A 15,458-nucleotide genomic window follows, 5' to 3' on the forward strand; every position below is an offset into this window, starting at 1 on the left:
TGCGCGGGCAGCGGAGGGGGAGAGCCGGGAGGCTGGAAAGCTACCGTCGAGAGGCTTCAAAGAGCTGCACTTTTAAAGTGAGCCAGGGCAAACTCTCGAGCCCTAATGCATTGCAAAGCTGTGTTTGAAAGCCACGGGAAGCTAAAGTGAGGGAAATAACTGCTTAAGAAGAGAGAGCTGGAGATTTCTAACGTAATTCTTTTGCTAATGTGAACGATTTCAATATTCAAAGTGCCTAAATCCGCTTGTAAAGAAGATGCCAAACTATTCATCCCCCCCCCTCCCCCCCCCCCCCCCCCTGCTTTCTCCTGAGGGCGGTGGGGGGGTGGGAGTGTGTGTTTGACTCCTCTGCGGACCCTCAGAGATGAGGGCCGGGGTGTTGAGAGGGAGCGAGGAAAAGAGGAAGAGGTTTTCTCCAAGATCGCGGTAATAAAGCACTAATCACCGCTCCTGGAATAAATATGATAAAAATCAAGTGCTTAGGTTAAAGTTGATCAAAATTGTTCAAGCGTGACCAATGAGCTAAAATCCTGGGTAATGACTGCGCGCCCTGACAATCCCCTTCTCCCCCTCGCCCACTCGGGCTCGCAGCTCTGCACAGCCCCCGCGTTCCTGTCTCCCACGTAACCCCTTGCTCAAAACTTTCTTGCAGATGATCCAAGCAATACAAGTACTAAGGTCCCACGTAACCCTTGCTCAAAACTTTCTTGCAGATGATCCAAGCAATACAAGTACTAAGGTTTCACCTTTTGGAAGGGTGATACTGTAACCTGTGCCATAAAAGCATGTGACACCCGACAGCCATGCCCAGCCCGGCATTATTTTTTTTTTTTCAGTGTAATTTCAATATTTAATATCATTAAACCCCTTCCATCCTTCTTACCCCTTCCCTCAGTAGAAGCTCTTTTCCTGACTCGGAAAGAATATGTTTAACAAAAAGAGAAATGAAAGCACTCCTGCCTTTCCCCAGCTCTGGCAGGCATATTACCCCCAAGCAAGCACTAAATGTTTGGAAGAGGCAGGGGGCCCTGCGCGGCGTGGGGAGGGGGCTGTGCCCTGGGACGAGAACGGCTCTTCCTTCCCACAGCCTCAGCGAGTAGCTTCGTTTTACTGCTGCCGGCCACATAGACCTTTTTTTAGCCCCGGTTTACACCGATCCCGTCCCGAGTGACTAGTTGTACCTGTCTGGGCTGTGTATGCTCCAGAGATACCGCCTGGGTCCAGCTCCCAGTGTTCTGATGTTATCATTACATCGGATTTTCCTCTGCACACCAGACTGAGCCCACTATCTCTCTCTCTCCAACTTGTTGCTGCGGCAAGTCTCTAGAGAATAATATGTGCTGCAACAATTTCTCTATTGTTTCCTTGCCTTCAACTATTGTGCCCCTTAATTAGAGTTACTTGTGGAGTAGATCAGAGGGTTGTTCTTGCTACCAAAAAAAAAAGAAGTTGCAATCCGATATTTTGCCATTATTGATACTATTATTCCTGTTACTGTTTTCAGGTTCATGAATTGTGCGATAACTTCTGCCATCGGTACATTAGTTGTTTGAAAGGAAAAATGCCAATAGACCTCGTTATTGATGAAAGGGATGGCAGCTCCAAATCAGACCACGAAGAACTCTCAGGATCTTCCACAAATTTAGCCGATCATGTAAGTCCTTCTGATTTCTTTATGGCACTTTTTAAGACTTTAACCTGCCTAGAGGACCTGTCCCCGATTTCATTGTTCTGCTGCTGTTGTCTATTATTATTTTTATTATTATTATTACCACTACTTTAAACTCTTGCAAGCTCAAATCCCATCTTTACCCTTTCTTCCTTCTTGCTTTGTAAAGTTGTAGAAATGCAAAAGTTTCTTTCTGTTTCCATCTGTAAAGCAGCGAGTTTGCGATGGTTTGTGAAGTTTCCTGGTCTGGGCAGCTTGGAGAGCTAGAAAACTGTCGGTTTGATGTGGGGATCGGTGCTTTCTCTTCTTCTTTGCCAACTCTGTAATCAATGCAGCAATGTACGGAAACAGACAAGAAAGTTAGGGAGAAAGTTTGTTGATTTGCTCCCCCCTCCTCTCTCGTGGGGATGACAAGTGATGAGAATTATTGGCAATACTACATTGCATTAAAAAAAAAAGGGTTAGCACATTAGAGTTTCCAATGCTTGTGCTTTATAGCAACTTATTGTCAGAATATGGACTTATTGCCAAACGCCTGAAGCATCTTCATAATAAAAGACAGTAACCTTGATGAAGCAATTATTAACAATGTATTACAGAAAGCTGGAGAGAATGATGATTGAGTAACCGTAGGTTAGCGGTTGATTTTAACACTTTAGGAGTTGGTGAATTAGTGTTATGTGTGTAGGATTGAACGTTGGTGTGCGTGGTAAGGAGAGTGCCTTTGTTTTTCCGGGTTTTGGAGCGGCTCTTGTGATCCTTCAAAAGATGTAGGCGCGGAGAGACTTCGGGATGTGAAGGGAAAGATTGCAGCTGGTACCGCAGAAAAGGGAAGGAATAGCTCTGGTTAAAAAGAGTGGGTGTGAACTCTAGTTTATTTATAGGAACGCATCCCTGGGGGGAAAAGGGGTTTACACAGTTTTAGATTCAATTGAACTCATAATCTAAATGATACAGTCTAATATTTTAGCGGTTGAAATATTAATTTAACACCCGGTGTGAAGTTAACCATGCTTTCTGCACAGGCGCCTGCCTTTATTTCCCAGTGTGTTAAGAAGAGTAGCTGTAAGCCCAGGGAGAATGGGCTTTCTAGGAGCTTTTGTCTCCTTTGAAAACATGTTGTTTGTGTGTGTATTTGATAATTACATTAGACCTGGACTGAGGCTGAATTGGGAGATAAAATAATAATAAATTCTTCTAAACGCCCCCCTTCTGGCACGGCTTAGTTCCAGAGCCCGGGAAATATTTTTGGACCCAAGCCTTAGCTTTCATTTTCTCATTTGTATCCGGTAAACATTGCAGGACAAGGTTTTTGCGATGTTTTACATTGTAAATCTATTATTTTGAGAGAAAAAAATGTATGCAGAGGTTCCTGAAAGTTTCTCTGCTTATCAGCTATCTCACACATAGATAATAAACTCTATGAGGCATGACACTACTTCAAAAATATTTGTTTTATGGCATTTTACAACCCTAAATTCGTATGCATAAGTATTCTGGGAGAGTACTAGAAAAGAAATAGAAATGAGTGGTAACCTGAAAGATATGGGGTCATTGTGTATGATTCAGAGCAACAGAAAAAAAAGTACATGTTTCTCCAGTACAGTTTCTTTACAAGAGTGTGTTTCAAGTGGAAGTGTAGAAATGGAGCATGCTTGTGTTTATATTGAAGAGATTAGATAAACTAGCCTGTTTAGGGTTCTGGCAGATGGCGAATGCTCAAGCCAATTTGCACTGTGCCATTATAATATTTAAATTCACACACAATGATAGGACAGAGGTGGAGGGGGTTAGCATTTTAATAATTTGATAACTATTATCTTCCCTAAGAAGAATCTCCTCTTGCTTTTGTGGCCCAAAAACAAACTCAAATAAATATGACAACCCATTTATCTTGCACCCGTTAGGGTTTACCACTTCATTGGGTATTATAATTTAAAGCCTTTTATTTCCTGGAGATTTGAGCTATAACATTTTTACTTTAGCCCCCTGCTATTTGTTTTGAAAGGAAGCAATAATTTGTGCAACCAGAACACCAACTGGGAAATGAAGAGTTGTATCACATAGTTACATTTTATTCATGCGTTTTGGGAAATGTGTCTCCTTATTGGATTTTTTTTTTTTTTTGGTATATTAGCTCGTTTTCCCAACAAAACTTTAACACTCTTTTATAGCTTAGTCAAACTACCATGTGTGTACACATTTATATTTGCACTGTACAAGGTTCCAGCAGGAAGAAACCCACTTTTATTCATAAAGAAGGAAAAGCTTTAAAAAACGGCTAATATAAACATGCAAGACTATCAAAATTTTTTGGTATTAGCTCGTTTTCCCAACAAAACTTTAACACTCTTTTATAGCTTAGTCAAACTACCATGTGTGTACACATTTATATTTGCACTGTACAAGGTTCCAGCAGGAAGAAACCCACTTTTATTCATAAAGAAGGAAAAGCTTTAAAAAACGGCTAATATAAACATGCAAGACTATCAAAAAATGAACTATCATTTGTGAGCATCTACCTGAAAATGTAGTAGTTCAAGCATGCAAATTTGTCCAATTTGACTCTCCAGGTTTATTTTTTCATTTGCTTTGATATGCATATTTAATATATAGCCTCAGGCTAGATCTCATTTGGTGAAAGTTGGTGCAGGGGTGATGATGAGCCACTTCAGAAGGACAGAGACAGCATGTTGTTTCCTCTGTTTTATGTATTGGCCCACTATTCTGATCCATGGGTCTTCCCCTTATGGTGTTATTTGCACATGAAATACTAGGAGCATTTCAACTGATTGGCTATGAATAATGATAGCCAAAAAGAAGTGTAGTTTAATTTGTTGTGTGCCAAGGTTTCTCTTGTGGAGGTGACAGTTTGTGACAGCTGTTTGACAACCCCAAAATCCATACACCTCTATTCTTATTAAGTGGTATAAAGCTACACCGTGTGTGTTTAATGTGAATGCAGGGGGTGGTAGCAGTGACAGTGGCAGTGCTGAACTAGGAGCTAAGGCAGCTCTCAGTTTTATTCCTTTGCTAGACCTGAAAACGTAGCATAAGGGAAAGTAGCAGAAAGAACTGTAGGATTAGCCAACATTTACCACAAGACTTCAAATGGGGTACTCAAACAGTGAATGTTTCCCTTTTCAAAATCTACTGCTCTACTATTTATATAACTTAATTGGAAACCAAAAACAAAATCAACAAAGGAATGAACTCTTCAGAGATATACCTGTGCTGGAAAAAGGAGACAGCTGTAAACGGTTGTGCTATACGTGTTTGGTAATAAATGTGTTTATCGAATTTTATTTTAGTGCGCTATTAACTGTTATGTAATACAGTAAGTGTAAAGGGACCAGGGACTTGGTAGATCAAATAGTGCAGCGCTGGCCACAAGAAGCTGAAACTTTTGTTATTACTCTGCTGTGTTTAGTAAATATAACAGCCCATAATTAGTGTTTGAATTTTTAACACCCTCATATTTTTTTATTGCTCTGAGGTATTAGCTGTAGATGGGAAGAAGGTAATTACAGCTATGCCCTGGCTGAACCAGATCAGTTAGGGGGAGAAAAAAAAAAAGAAAAGAAAAGAGGAAAGAAACCTTTCCAGCTGCAGTTCAAGTTGAGTTTCCCAGCACAGACAATTTATTATTGTTCAATATAAACATTCTGGGCCCTATCCTGCATTCTGTGTTCAGCCTAAAATATCTGTTGAGATTGCCAATATTCCTTTTTTTTCTTTCGAGCTATTCAGATCTGAAAAATGTAATGCTTGTAAAATTTGGAGATTTTTAAACTTTTCCGAGCATATGATAACATTTTGTACTTTAATTACATTTCTTTTGTACCTGGCTTCACCTGGTGCCACACAATTCTTCCTTTAGCACAAACCTACTTTGAAGCCTAGTAATTCTCCTGTAGAAATTTATGGCTCTCTTTCCACTGGCTTTCATGGGAGCAGGATCAGGGCCTCAGTCTTTCTGATATTTGTTTATATGTTCTAGTCAATTTGCAGCTGAGAGGTAATAATATACAGATCATCATTCATAAAATATAATTAAAAATGGATAGAAATATACATACAACTCTTTTTTATAAAAGGACTGTTGACAGATTAGAAATCCGATGCCTTAGCTGTAGAAGAGAAATATTAGTCTGAATATTAAACCTTTCAGCTCTCAAATGAGGAGATACTTTTATTTTGTAATTTTGGACATCCAGACATTTTACATTTCTTTAATATTTCTTCTCAAAGAACGGTCTGTGCAAATTCCTGACATCTTGCAGATGAGAACAAATAAAAATAGGGTAATATATATCTGTTCCAGTTATATAATTAAACCTTTAGGTAAGATTTCACTGAGTAATGAGGAAGTAATTGCGGGCCTGATGCTGCAGTGTCCAGGTACGCCATACTTTGGTGAACTTCAGTGGGAGTTTTGCGTATGCCAGAAACACAGGATCAGACCCCAAAGGTGCCCTTTCTGTTTGCAGTGTGTCAGAAAGAAACTAAGTAGCTAACTGCAGCAATAATACGGCAAACTTTTTTCTTTAATAACCAAACTTCTTAGCATGTGGCTTAAGACTTAGGACGTTACGGTAGGCCCTGTGCTTTCTGAAGGGACAAGGAGCATCAGGAACTTTCCGAGACTGTAAAGAATGTTGTGTATTTCCTCTTTTTGATGGGCCAAGGTACTCTGCAAGGGTACTCTAGAGCTCAAATTTGACTGCTTTAATTTTAAACTGGGTTCTCTCAAACTGAACTGATAATGTATTTCACTATCTGTTTGATACCGGTGTTCCCTCTTTGGTTTGAGTTGTCTATCAGTCTAGATAAGCACAGCCACACAAAATGACGTAGAAGGACAATTAGAAAAAAACCAAACCCCCGATTTTTCAAGTCTCAGTTCCTTGCTGACAGGTGGATTACATGTCTGATTTCAATCTTAATTGGAAAATACAAAGCACGCAGCTTTTCAGAACGTTGCCATGTTCTAGGAGTGTCAAAAATTCCTCCTGACACTTTCCTCAAATGCAAAATCAAGGGACAAGAATTAGAACTTGTACATATATATACATACAGACACACACAAATATCTGCTAGATCACAATGCCTTGTGTCTTGTTTAAATTGTGTAATTTTGATACAAAAAAGTTATCATATTAAATATGCATCTGTAAGAAAATAAACCGTAGTAATACCAGGAGTATTTTTCAGAAAACATACATATCATGTCAAATTAGAGTTTTTCATGGCTCATTTACTTATTGGAAGTTTCTTTACATAGTAAGTTTATTATTACTGCACTCCACGACTGTCTCTAAGATACCATCCTGAACTTTATACATACAAAATGTAGGCAGACACAGATGCACACAGATGCACACACAGAAACACACATATGTGTGTATGTATAGGTTTCTATGTCCAGCACAGTATATCATCTTTTGATATATGGTGGTACCTAGGTACAGATTTTTGTGGTATCAATCATGTCAGTCGTTCCACTGTGTTTACAAGTGTTACTTGTAAGAACAAGGTGAGCAGGATTTGGCTGGGGGGGTGAGGGGGGGGGCGGCAGAATGCCATCCATATCAGTAGTTCAGTGCAGTTTTGTGTTCTCAAAATTAATTTACCAGAGCAACCTCCAGACCTTTGAGTCCAACCATCTTCACAAAGAACAAGCTCTATAGCTGTTGTAGTTTCTTTTATGAAAGTAAGTTGTGTTACGTTTGTTCCTGCAAGATCAATGGTTTTGTCCATTTCATCTGATAAAATGTAAGGGCCTGATCCTGTCACAGTTGTATACTTAAAACTTCAGTTAACGTTTGTGAGCCAAATCCTGCTCAGCTTACTCACATGGGTATCAGCTGGCCTGATTGATTTTACTTCCCAGTTATAAATAAGAAGCAAATTCCTTATGGTTAATTGAGTCTTTAATATCACCATAAAAGGCAGTGTGAGATCAGGACCAGCCCTAGCGGGACTACATACACTCACAAAAAATTAGCCAGACTTTGCCCAGTGGAAATTCAGTGCAAAGTAAGAATTGCAATTTAACAGAAGGTTATCCTATATCAAATTTTTCTTTTACAACATCTCTGTTCAAAAAATTCTGTAGCAGTTAAAAACTCTTACAGTTTCCATCAGATTTGCAGCATCGACAAAAGAGTAACGCATCAGATTTGCTTTGTATACCAGGAGACTCTTGTCCTTTCTGTTGCTCTTTTCCAGATTTAGCGAAATTCAATGGTGGTGCTAAATCAATTTTTTTTTAACTTTCAAGGGAAAAAACACTGGCAAAATTGTGTTTTCTAGGGAAGGCTGTGTGTGTAAATGAGAAACAGTGGATAGCAGCGGAGTGATCTCCTGTGGCCCTGCTAGTACAAGCTTTCCCCATATTGTCTCCTGCTTTTATATTAATTACAACTTGCATTATCAGCTGCGAGTCTGTAGCCCAGCAAATAGAAAATACCGCCCCTGGAGACCTAGCTTCTTGTATCTATTTTCCATCTCCTTCTATTGTGCTCTACTCAGTATTCACTGCTTTTCTCCTGGTAACACTGCTCTTTAACACAATTAGGTAAGAGCAAGAGGAGCACCATATTTGACTCCCAATTATTAAAACCATTGGGAATAGATACATGTGTGCTGTTTACCTTCTATGGTATCTGGCATTAGTTTAGGTCATATGTGTGTGAAAATTTTATAGTATGCACACGTACACGAAACAGGCAATTGCATTTTGGCAGATATCATCCACACTCTTCAACGTGTTTCTGCAAAGTATATTACTAAACTTGCAAGAAGATATGAGAAGCCGTGCTAACAGTTTGTGTAATTTATCTAAAGGTATCTGGTTTTCTTTTTTTTTTTTTTAACAGTGTGATAGCTTAATACAAATTTCATTGAAATTAATAGAAAAATTGCAGTTAATGTTAGCTGGCTTTAGATCAGGATCTCTTTAGGTACCTAAACTATACCGATAAAGTGTTTCCAGTGAAGTACACTTTAGATGTGCCATTTGTTCCCATTTTTTTGTGAAGACATACATAAAATAACTACTTATGATTAGGCATTTGGCCAAGAAGTTTTTCTTGAGGGATGCAAAGCTGGAAACAGTCTAGGGGAGAAAAAGAGAAGTTCACTGACACGTACAATGATCTTAGTCCAAAGCAAAAGAATGCTGCCTTTTTATGAGGCTGTAAACTCCACCCCTAGAGTTATTTGTCATTTTTTATAATATTAAAGCCTATTTCCCTCCCTTTCAAATTCCTCCAACATTCTACTGCCGCATCTTGTAAATATCCCATCTTATTACTTCTGTCCTTCAACAAAATTCTGCCAAATTGCTTCCTCAAGAAAATTGTGTCACAAGAAATACATTGAATTCCCAACCAATACGGTCTGTCTTTCTAAAACGGGATCTACAAACTGAGGTCAAGAACAACTCAGCCTGGTAGAGACAGCAAGTGTTTTCAGTTGTGGGAAGTCTTATTCAGTGATCCTTTCCAAAGCGTTACAGTTTTGAAACAGAAAGGCCGGTCTGGCTTTTGAAATACTGTATGATAGCTTTTGGATGACATTTGCCTTAAAACATAGCTGAGGTGTTACCAGTTAATTATTGTAATTTTCATATGTGTGATAAGGAGCTCCAACAGCAGCCAGCTTAAGAGAGCCTGCAGTGCATAAAATTAACATAACTCACTGTGTTCCCTGAAAAGTTTAGCCTAGGTGAACATGTTGCAATTATTACATCTTCTAAAAGAAGGTTCCAGCCTGATGTTGTTGGAGGGCTAAACTCATGCTATGCTATTGTTTCTTTCCTTTTTCATGTATTTCTTCTAGCTCTTTATCTGATTACCATCCGGCAAACAGCTGACGCTAAGAGGCTGCAGAGGGCTGAAGAGCTCCTGTCTGCTGTTTGCCTTCAGCTTGAAGCTATTTGAGTGGCTTCCTAACTCAGAGATAAAAAGAGAAGCTCATAGGCACAACTGTGTTTTAACCCAGGCTGTAAAGAAACTTGCGCGGTTTTTGTATTTTATTTCCATCTGAACTTTTTGCTAACCTTATTTTCAACATTTTTGGGTTTTTTCATGACATCTGGGCTGCTGGAACTTTTAAGGCTTCTCATCTTTCTTTTTGTGTTTCTTTCCACCTGACTCTCTAAAATGATGGTAATTTTTTTTTTTTTTAAATGAAATTGTGGGGGATTACAGTATTAATAGTGATTTCTGTGACCTAATTAATACAACAACCTCAACAAATATAAAATACTATTGTTTGGTGGGGTTTTTTTTTCCTGTTGTGGTTCTGTGTGAGGAAAAGTCTATCAGACTTCTGGTTTTTGGAGGGGGTGGTGGTTTTGTGCCATTAAGTGCTGTCGTCCCGTCTGTTGTGCTGATAGGTTAGGCGAATTTCAGATCCTGGCCTGTCTTCTGATTTTACACATACCTTCCTGCCGTGGAACTATGTACATGGGTGCACGTGTGTGTCTGTGTAAGGTGAAGGGGATTTGGATTCCTTCTTACCCTTTGGTCACCTAAGGCTTTACTGGGAACCTTTTGAAGTCATGGGCTCTTCCCTTTGTCTCTGCTGTGATCTGGGTCAGGCCCGTTAGATTTATGTTACTGGGTATTGTAGCAAGCCGTTATTTGGCAGTTCTATTTTGCGTTGCTATAGAGCATGTGGTACTAATCAGTGCTAGGAGATTACTTTGAGATGTTTCAATATATATTTTTGGGACCTGATTCCAATCACACTTACACTGAATTTTACAATGGGTAAATCAGTTGATTTTGTTGAACTTTTTCCTACTACACGTCGGGGTAGATGAGGTCAGAATCAGTCCTGCTCAAAGAATTTATCCAAACTTGTCGCTTGCTGCTTTCAGGATCTCCTCGTGCTTTAATAGTCCGGTGTTATTTCACAATGCAGATTTAAAACACAATCAAACCGAAGAAGCAATAATTTTTTTTTTGAGGGGGGATTTTTTGTTTGTTTTGTTGTTGAATTATTATAATGTGCTTGATTTAAGTTGTCACATACAGGTGACAAGTAATACAGGTCCAGCCCCTAGTCTGATCTGTTTCATGTGTTCTTGCTCTCCTTTTCTGCCAGAGGAAATTCCATCTCTTGCCTGCCTTCATGTGGTGCTGATAAAGCTCTTCCTGTACAGTAGAATTCCTGTTTTCCTTTAAGCAACAGCAGGGTATTGGGAATGATCAGGAAAGGGGAGGAGGACAGGAGGAGAATACACTCAACAAAGTAGCACTAAACTGTAACATTAAGTTTTCCTCACTTATCCTTGTAAGTAGCAGCTCCTCGCTCCGGGAAAGCCAATACTCAATAAATTAGAAAGCTCGCATGAATTATGTGACTAAAGTACAGTAGTTGAGGTCTTACTTAGCCAAGTTTTGCAAACTTCATGTGTCTGTCTTCTGCGTTCTCTTTTGTCGTGTTTTATGCAGAGTAATGTAGAAAGAATTACATAAAAATCGCTATACATGTTATTTTATATAATCACCTTGTGGTTATTCTTGACAATACTTGTAAGCGAACTGTTAGAGTTAGAGTAATACATCTAGAAAGTCTTTTGAAATGTGTCATATCAAGGTGGGGGGGGGGGTGAGGGAGCATCTTTCCTGGTATATAACAACTTTCAAAGAAAGCTTGCTTTTTCCCTCACAACTTTGCATTTGCTTGAAGTTCTTCCAGCATTCAGATGGGTGAGAGTGAGGGTAGGGTGTGAGGACATGCTTCTCTCCCATGCACGTTCTCCTCTACTTCTTGAAACAGTTTCCCTCCTCTTCTTCTCCTCTCCCATCTTTAGTCAGTCTGGAAAAACAAAGTGCGGGGACATAGTTTGCATACCGACTATCTGATCCTAACATGAACACCTACTATCATAAACTGTGCAGGTTGATGTTCTCCTCCTTGTCCCCCTGTATAGCTCATTAAGAAACTTTTTTTTTTTTGTTCTCCCCTGAAATATTCTTCTGCAGTACTATTCAAACAATTAAATCCAGACAACTCTTTGGAAAGTTTAAAAAAGAAAAAAATCTGTCCTTTATTTTACCAAGTAAAATCTTTGTACCTCCTCTGCTTGTCTTTGCTGAAGAATTATTACACTGTGCAAACAGTATTGGTGTTTGGCACATTTCACAAATGCTAATGTGTATGCTTTTCCCCCCCCTCCTCCCCTCTTCTCCTGGTTTTCTTTCTGTTCTTCATTTGCTATTGGAATGGGAACTGTGGAAAAAATTCCTTGGCACTCTGACACCAGAATCCTTCATCTTGGAGAGACCACGATGATGCAACCTCAACGCACTCGGCAGGCACACCGGGGCCCTCCAGTGGGGGCCATGCTTCCCAGAGCGGAGACAACAGCAGCGAGCAAGGTAAAAGGTCAAACTTTTTCCCTCCGCAAAGTAGGCATGACTAAAATAACTCCAGCTTTTTTTATTATATCAGTACATCTGCCTTAGAGTAAACATGGAGTGGCAGACTTGCAGTATAATCAGCTGTAACTTAGGGAGACGGTATTTCCTTTTCCTAACCCACTTAGCTGCATTTTATTATTATTTCAAAGCGAAATATCTAATCTTCAAACAAGCTTTGTAATAACAATTGATTAGTTCTGCCAATTCCTTTACAAATTTGGTTATCTACAGTTTATTTTTGTGTGGTGTAAGTAAATATAATGACAGACATACTCTCCAGCTGTGATGCAGTTGTTTGAGCTGGGTTATAGACGGATAATTTAACCTGTAGTTTTAGCTGGGGAAGAGACTCCTATATGAAGTTATGAAGCTGCTAAATTATATAAAGTAGAAGCAAAACTCGGATTGGACAGAAAAATGTTTCTTGCGATGCTTGCTTGTACAGACTTGTTTCTGCTTCTGAAAATCTGAATTCAGAAAAGTGAATAGAGATGTACCTGAACTGCAAAACCTCTGCTGGATCTATACAGTGAAGCCTTCTCAAGGGTTCAGGAGGTTTGATTATTATTTCAGGGTTTTTTGTTTTATTTCCTACTGCATTGCACCTTGTCTGTAGTCACCTGCATCCATGCTGAGTGAGTGTCAAAGGCTGTCATTCTGATATGATAGTGTTTTACACTTGCTCATTAGACGTATAAGTGACTCCAGAAGGTATAAGAGTCAAGCCTCCAGTGCTAAAAGTTGGGTAAAGGTGGTCTACTGTCACTCTTGGATCTTGACTCAGAATTGATTTTTTTAAGACCAAAGGTTAAGGTGGGCTCCATTCTTGTTTTTCTTTGTAAACATGGTAAACTTCAGCTAATGAGTGAGACATTACCTTTATAAGGTCTTATGATATGCTCCCTCCATCTCGTGCATCTGTGGCATTTTGCCACTGCATTTCCCCTACGTGGGGGTTACATATACCCAACAGAGCCACCTGACAGGTCTGCCATCCAACTAGCCATGTGGAATCCCAAAACTGGAGAGGGGAGCAGCCTTCAGGGCTAGAGCTGCCACAACTAGCCTCGTGTTGCGGACTGCTTCCCACCATGATATTTGCCACGCTTAGGCAGTGGAGCAGATACGTGATTTCACGTCTCTCACGTGGCCCACTGCTTGGCACAGAGCTAGATCCCCTCGTCTGTCTCATGATCTGGTGTCGTACCCATTGCGATTCTAGGAACTTGCAAAGTTTGTTTCTGGTAGAGTGGTTTGGGTTTGTCTCCTATTTGTATGAATTGTTTATACATTTGTAATCTTATTGCTGATAGAAAGCAGCCATGGCACAGGGTGTGATCCAGCTCCACCATGAGTCACGCGGGCTTTTTTCTATGTGGTTGGATCGGAGCTGTACAAGGCCCAGCGTGAACTATTACAGCTTCAGCAGCCAATGAACGGGAGAGCTTGACTGCTAAGCAGCAAATCGGTGTTATGTCTATTAGCTGGCCATAGACTTTACTGTTGATGTTTACATTGTATCTTGTGGCTAAGATGCTTTGTGTAGCAGATGATCATTTGCATACTTAAAAATGATTCCTCTGAGTCATCTGCCACAGCGTGTTCATTCCACCCCTAGGTAAGAAATTTCCTCACACCTGTATCTCCACTCTGCCCCAGCAACCCCTTAGAAATTAGAAGAGTTTCTTCATCGAGCCATGCTTGATGTAAAGAAATCCCTTGTATCGACATCCAGGGATCTTGCATTTCACTAGTCTCCGATCCCGTGTCACGTAACTCGGGGTGCTCGAGAAATATTGCTAAGCATAAGAAAAAGTAGTTGGTGATAACTACACCAACTTCCCATTGGAGACTGAGGTTTCTGGTAATATATATGATTTAAACAAACCTGTTATGCTCATTTCTGCAGAAGGGGAACAACCACTGAAGGGCCAAATCGGTCACTAGTGCTGCCCAGTCTAGCAGGGTAAAACATCACTAGTATGTTTCCCTTTGTGCTCAGTTGGGCCCTTTTAAAAGGAAGCAGTCGTCCAGTGGCAAATCAGCATTCCACTCAGCTGCTGGCAGCTGAAAGATGTATGATCCTACAGCACCGGCAAAATTCCCATTGGAGATAGCTTTGGATTGTTCTCCCCCCCTCAACCCTGGGAAAGACTAAAGAGAGGGAGGCCTGTATTGAATTTTCCTTACGCTTCCTTGAGGGGGGCAGGGTTTACTTTCTAACTTGTGAACTGGCAGTGAGTCGGTCCCAGGCAATGCCAAGATGGGTAGATGCCCTCTTGAGCTATTCTGGTGCAGTTACTTATTTGGGTCAACTTGGTTTCCCTGTGGTTTTGTCAAGACCTTCCACAAATGCTGCTTCAAGTATTCCACTTGCCCCAAAGGATTTCTCGGGGATGGGAGCTCATTAGAGAGTCTTGGGTTACATTAGCAACTTATGGTCTCCTCTGCTGATGCCTAGTGGCAGCAGAGATTGATTCAAACTGGAGTCAGTCTCTTCTGGCTCTTGGGAGCACTCTTCCAGGGGTCTCTGCTTTTGCCTTAAGTCTATGATGTGCAGCTTGTGATTTTCTTTTTTTTTTTTTTTTTTTTTTGGGGGGGGGGGGGGGGGGGGTGGGGGGGAGACGGAAAGGAGTTGGGTGAGTGATGACTTTTTTTGCAGACTTTATGAGGTAGGTCTATCTTCACACAGAAGAATCCATCCATATCCATAAAAGTTAGAACAAAACAAAAAAGGTGTGCAGACTTTCTCTGCATGAGGTAGGTCTATCTTCACACAGAAGAATCCATCCATAATTCTTAAAGTTAGAACAAAACAAAAAAGGTGTAGGCATTTTGTCTGTTCTTGGAGGACAGTGTCTATGACAGTGCATGACTGCCCTTTGGCATCAAAAGGGTTAAACTAGTCAATGTTTGGTATTACTAGAAACACATTGGCATTGAAAGAGTTAAGGAAAGGGCCTTCAGGCAGTAAATGTTGAAAGATTATCCTAATTTTATTAGTGGTGAGCGTCTATGTTGTTCTTAACATGTCACCTCACTTGTTCAACAGAAAACTAAGCTATACAACATATTGATCATCTAGCAAACCAAAGTACTAGTGACCTGTAATCTACCAAGCATTTATTGACTTTATCCACAAATGCAGACCAATGCCGTGTAATACTATTTTAGAGATTAGTAATTATGTAGTATGTCTGATCAACTTTCTCCCTGCCCTGGAAAGAGAAAGAGTTAAATATATCCAATAATAAAAATAAAACACTCTAAAGATCTTACAAAGGAGAAAAAGAAGAAGCTGATTTAATGGTCTAATGAGGCCATCTTCCAGACTTGTTTTGTGTAGGGCT

General features: G+C 40.1%; 1 protein-coding gene across 1 annotated transcript in view; it reads left to right on the top strand.

Moving 5' to 3' along the window:
- The window catches only part of MEIS2 (Meis homeobox 2), a 179,907-nt gene that overhangs the window by 9,655 nt on the left and 154,794 nt on the right, over positions 1-15,458 (top strand). The window contains exons 3-5 of the mRNA XM_019474882.1: positions 714-755; positions 1,496-1,654; positions 11,952-12,066. Coding sequence (XP_019330427.1) covers positions 714-755; positions 1,496-1,654; positions 11,952-12,066 — 316 coding nt within the window. The remainder of the gene's footprint in view (positions 1-713; positions 756-1,495; positions 1,655-11,951; positions 12,067-15,458) is intronic.

Source organism: Aptenodytes forsteri, unplaced genomic scaffold (genome assembly GCF_000699145.1).
Source record: "Aptenodytes forsteri isolate BGI_AS27 unplaced genomic scaffold, ASM69914v1 Scaffold108, whole genome shotgun sequence".
Lineage (NCBI taxonomy): Eukaryota > Metazoa > Chordata > Aves > Sphenisciformes > Spheniscidae > Aptenodytes > Aptenodytes forsteri.